General features: G+C 38.0%; 1 protein-coding gene across 2 annotated transcripts in view; it reads left to right on the forward strand.

Moving 5' to 3' along the window:
- Positions 1-5354, forward strand: part of S100PBP (S100P binding protein) — a 41487-nt gene that overhangs the window by 33992 nt on the left and 2141 nt on the right. For both annotated transcript variants that reach the window (XM_023507771.1, XM_023507772.1), the window contains one exon: positions 3733-3817. In XM_023507771.1, the coding sequence (XP_023363539.1) occupies positions 3733-3817 (85 nt within the window). The remainder of the gene's footprint in view (positions 1-3732; positions 3818-5354) is intronic.

Here is a 5354-nt window from a genome sequence, read left to right on the forward strand (position 1 = left end):
TGCCTGATACATATAGTAAGTGCTATGTAAATTGGGGCTGCTAAATTTTACTTGTAGCAGTTAAGTGTTTGAATATTAGGGTCCTTGGGCCTAATTGGCTACTCTTTATTCTCTTTTCTCTTATTCTCTTTTAAAGTAAGAAGGCTTATAGTACATTATTTGGTCTTGTATAATACACATTATTATTATTATTTATTTTTTTGAGACAGAGTGAGGGAAAATAAGGATGTGCATTATACATTTTTTTATGTGTTTCCAGCACATAAAATTTCTTGTACCTCATATCTATTCTTGTGTTTTGTAATTATTACATACAATTTCTTGTACCATAAAATGTTAAGTATTTCTAGCATTTATTTAATGCTAAAATTTCTTCATAATACAAAAAAACAAAGTACCTGAATTTAAAAAATTAAAACAGGTTCCGCACCCGTAGCTCAGTGAGTAGGGCTGACATACACCGAGGCTGACAGGTTTGAGCCTGACCCGGACCTGCTAAACAACAGTGACAACTGCAACTAAAAAATAGCTGGCTGTTGCGGCAGGTGCCTGTAGTCCCAGGTACTTGGGAGGCTGAGGCAAGAGAATTGGTTAAGCCCAAGAGTTTGAGGTTGTTGTGAGCTGTGATGCCATAGCACTCTATCAAGGGTGACATCGTGACACTCTGTCTCAAAGAAAAAATTGAAACAAAAAAAAAGTTAAAGCAAAAGATTTTTTTTTCCTGAAAGTTTGTGTCCAAAATGTGAGTGCTCATTATACATGGCAAAATGTCTTTAGTCTCTATTATGGCAATTTTGTAGAATCCAGTTGATGAGATGAATGAGCTGATAATCTCACGGTTCTATTTTGATGGACCCAGAGTTTCCATATATTGCCAGCCATCCTTTGGTGATGCTTTGGTAGGAAAAGAGTATCTTGAAGTTTTTACAAAGCTGATTCTTCTCTACCCCACCCCCTACTGAAATGTCCTTTTAGGGGGACTTAAAGGAAGTGCTAGTAATGGAGTGCTAGTAATATTAAAATAGGGTATTGGAAAAGCAATTTTTATTTTTTTATTTTTTTATTTTTTTGCTGTTTTTGGCTGGGGCTGGGTTTGAACATGCTACCTCCAGCATATGGGGCCAGTGCCTTACGCCTTTGAACCACAGGTGCCACCCAGGAAAAGCAATTTTAATTAAGACCTTTGATTTTAGCTTAACAAATCCAGCAGGCAAAGAATTAAGCAAGAGTTAGTTTTTTGTTTTTTTTTTTTTTTCTGAGACAGAGCCTCAAGCTGTCGCCCTGGGTAGAGTGCCATGGCATCACAGCTCACAGCAGCCTTCCAACTCCTGGGCTCAAGCGAGTCTCCTGCCTCCGCCTCCTAAGTAACTGGGACCACAGGCACCCACCATAACGCCTGGCTGTTTTTTGGTTGCAGCTGTTGTCGTTTGGCGGGCCCGGGCTGGATTTGAACCTGCCACCTTAGGTGTATGTGGCTGGCGCTTTAGCCACTTGAGCCACAGGCGCTGAGCCAAGAGTTAGTTTCTTTAAAGTGGAAAGTCATTTATATTTCCTTCTCAAGTAGTAAGAGTAATATGTTTTTTCCCAGATAAGTGATACTGAGCATTCTTTTCAAATGTTTACTGGTCACTTGTATTACTTTTGTGAATTATCTATTCACATCCTCAGTGCTTTTTTTTTTTTTTTTAATAAAGTGACTTAAGCTTTGTAGAAAGAGGACATAAAACTTTTATCAAATGTTTCAAATATATTTTTCATTTTATCAATTATCTCTTAACCTTGGTCATGCTCTTTTAAGCATATATAAACTTTACTATAACGAATCTATAAATTTTCCTGAAAAGTATTATCTCATGGTTAGAAACAAAATTTTTGAGTGCTGTAAAACATGTGATAGTTTATAGACTTTTTTCCTTAAAAAAATAAAAGGTGATTGTCATGGGATTTACAGTCTTTGTGAACAAACATGAGTGTAAGGGCTAAACATCAAAATGATCACTACCACTCACTGCATACTTGCTGTGTGCCAAGCAATATGCTAGGTCTTTTGTCTACAATATTTCTAATATCCAACTTTAAGCTAAATAGTATATTGTCCCACTTTTCACAGATGAGTAGTGAGGCTTGAAGAAGTGAAATCTTTTTTTTTTTTTTTTTTTTTTTTAGAGACAAAGTCTCATTTTGTCACCCTCAGTAGAATGCTGTGGCATCACAGCTCATAGCAACCTCTAGCTCTTGGGCTTAGGTGATTGTCTTGCCTCAGCCTCCCGAGTAGCTGGGACTACAGGCCTCCACCACAACACTCGGCTATTTTTTGTTGCAGTTTGGCTGGGGCCTGGTTTGAATCCACTACCCTTGGTATATGGGACTGGCACCCTACTCACTGAGCCACAGGCGCTGCCCAAGTGAAATCATTTGCTCAGGGTCACAGTGCTAGTTGCTGGATAGGAATTTTAATTCTAAAATATATAGTATACTTTCCTACAAAGCTCTGCTTCATGATGCTTCAGATAAGTTAAATTGGTCCTGAAAGTTGTGTTATCTTTACTAGAACTTGAAAAAATGGTCAATAGCCTCAGTCTATTGAGTCTGAAAGCATAGTGGGTAATGATAAATGTAAACTAGCAGAACAAAAGATCTGCATTGTCAAGGACAGTGGTTTTTAAATGTGGTTTCAGACCCAGTGATATTAGCATTGCTTAGGAATTTGTTAGAAATGCAGATTCTGAGGCCTTACCCAGCCCAACATAATCAGAAACCCTAGGGTCTGGGTCCAGCAATCTGTTTTATAATACAGCTGATTATGGTGCATGTTAAAAATTGAGTACCACTGTTCTAGGGAAATTATATCCTAACAAGTGTTTTATTATTGTTTCTGTTGGGTTTCAGCCTAAGTCTCAGCCCTTAAGTGCAAAGGTAACATTACTACATAGCAGCAAGAGCTTGGTGTCACATAAGAGCTAGTTGAAACCTGGGTTGTTAAGCATTTAAGGCAAGTTCAACTCCATGAGGAACAATTTCCCATCTCTGAAATGATATTAACAATATCTACCTTTATATAGGATTTTTTTTTAGGATTAAGATAATATATAAAGTGCCTAGTACACTGCCAGGCTCCCAGTTGTTTGGGAAATTGCCTGTAGCAGTTTTTCTTGTTATCCAAAAATATCCACCTCTATTAGAAACTCCTTTCGTTTCTTGAATGTATTTGCTGTCTTCTGTTTCTGGGCCTTTGTATTAACTATTTCTCTTAGACTTCTACCTCCTCTCCCTCCCTTCAGAACCTCACTAACTTTTATACATCCTTTAGGTTTCTTTACTTCCCCGACAGAGTGCTTTCCCTATCACCCACTAGTCACTGTTAAAATCACTACATTTATTACACCATTTTGGAATCATCAGTCTCCTGTATAAACTACATCGAGGTACAATGTCTTGTTCACTGCCATATTCCTAGGGACAAGTAAAATTCCTCACACATTGTAGAAGCTAGTAAATTGAATGAATTGAATGAATAGTGGCTGCCATTATTGCCTCACCACCATCATGGAAGAGCAAGCTCCCCCTTTTGTGGTTTTATAGTTATTATGCTGTTTGCTTAATGATAATTATAAGTAAGATAGTATTGAGACCAGTGCCTATTTTCTCTTTCCCTGAAAGCATACACTTTGATCTTGGCTGACATGGTAGTTCACTCAGCTGCTTCTAACCACTAATCATTCTGTATCACAGGTCCCTGGAAGGAGCTATATACCTTGATGGAAGTTCATCATATGCAGAACCCAAAATGGCAGCATCCTTCAGACCTCACCATGCGGTAAATGGGTGATTAAAAGGAGGAGGAAAAGGGAAGAATTTGGCTGCAGGAGCAATGTAGTGAGGAGTCAGGGTTGGAATTGTTTAATTTGAGGAGTGGAAAAAGAGCAATGCCTTATAATGGAATAAGAACTGGACTGAAATTCAGGAAACCTGGGTTCTTAAATGCCACCTACAGTTTTGATCAAATCAATTCACTTCTCTACTCACATTAGTACAATGAAGATATTGGACTACTTGGTGTCAAAGAGCCTTTCTAGGTCTGACACATGGATTTTTGACGCAGTATGGCTTTACAGATTTATTCAGTTACTCAAAAACCTTGGAATCATTTTTGATTCCTTTCTCTCACCCTGTATTTAGGCTATCAGGAAATCCTGGCCAGGCGCGGTGCCTTACGCCTATAATCCTAGTACTCTGGGAGGCCAACGCGGGTAGATTGCCCTGAGTTTACAGGTTCAAGACCAGCCTGAGCAAGATTAAGACCCCTGTCTCTAAAAAAGTAGCTGGGCATTGTTGCAGGCGCCTATAGTCCCAGCTACTTGAGAGGCTGAAGCAAGGGAATTACTTGACCCCAAGAGTTGGAGGTTGCTATGAGCTATGACGCCATGGCACTTATGGTAGGTGACAAAATGAGACTCTGTCTCAAAAAAAAACAAAAGAAAGAAAAGAAATCCTATAGGCTCTACATATATAGTTGTTCCTAGTATACATGGGGGATTGGTTCCAGGACTACTTAGGATATCAAAATCCTCAGAGGCTCAAGTAATACCCAATATAATTTTAATCTTATATAAATAGGTATTATTTAGAGAATAATGACAAGAAAATAGTTTGTACATGTTCACTTCAGATGCAACCATCTTTTTTTTTTCTTTTCTGAATATTTTCAATCCACGGTTGATTCTATCTATGGATGTGGAGCCCATGGATACAGAGGGCCAACTGTATTATCCAAAACCTGACCATTTCTCATTTCACCTTCTAAAACATTCTAAACATTCTCTTTGCTTCTTCCCTTACCTATTTACTGTCCTTAACTCAGCAGCCAGAGAGATTATTTTAAAGCATAAGTTGGATTTCCTCAGTATTTTCTAGTGGCTTCTCATCTTGTGTCTTCTTATTGTCATAATCCTCTGCAAAAGCATGTATACTTTGGCTTAGGCTTACCAACTTCATTTCCCATTACTTTTCTTATTTACTCTCCTGTAGTCATACTGGCTTCCTTGCTGTCTTTTAAACATGTCAGACATATTATCCCCTCAGGGCCTTTACACTCACATTTCCTTTCTAGTTGCCATGTCAGAGAAGTTCTCAGAAGGAAAGGAATGTAGTTTGCTTGTTATTAGATAAATTCAAGGGTCAGATATGAATTCGGATTCAAACTCTCTTCTACTTATATGATCTTGGGTAAGTTAACCTGAGGCTCTATTTCCTTCCCCCTGTACAAGGAGATAATGAAACTACTTTATTAGTAGAATTGTTATTAGCATTAAGTGAGATAGGGTGTTTATTTCTTTTCTTTTTTTTTTTTTTTT

The sequence above is a fragment of the Otolemur garnettii genome, unplaced genomic scaffold, assembly GCF_000181295.1.
Source record: "Otolemur garnettii isolate 467f Iridium unplaced genomic scaffold, OtoGar3 scaffold00204, whole genome shotgun sequence".
In the NCBI taxonomy this organism is placed as follows: Eukaryota; Metazoa; Chordata; class Mammalia; order Primates; family Galagidae; genus Otolemur; species Otolemur garnettii.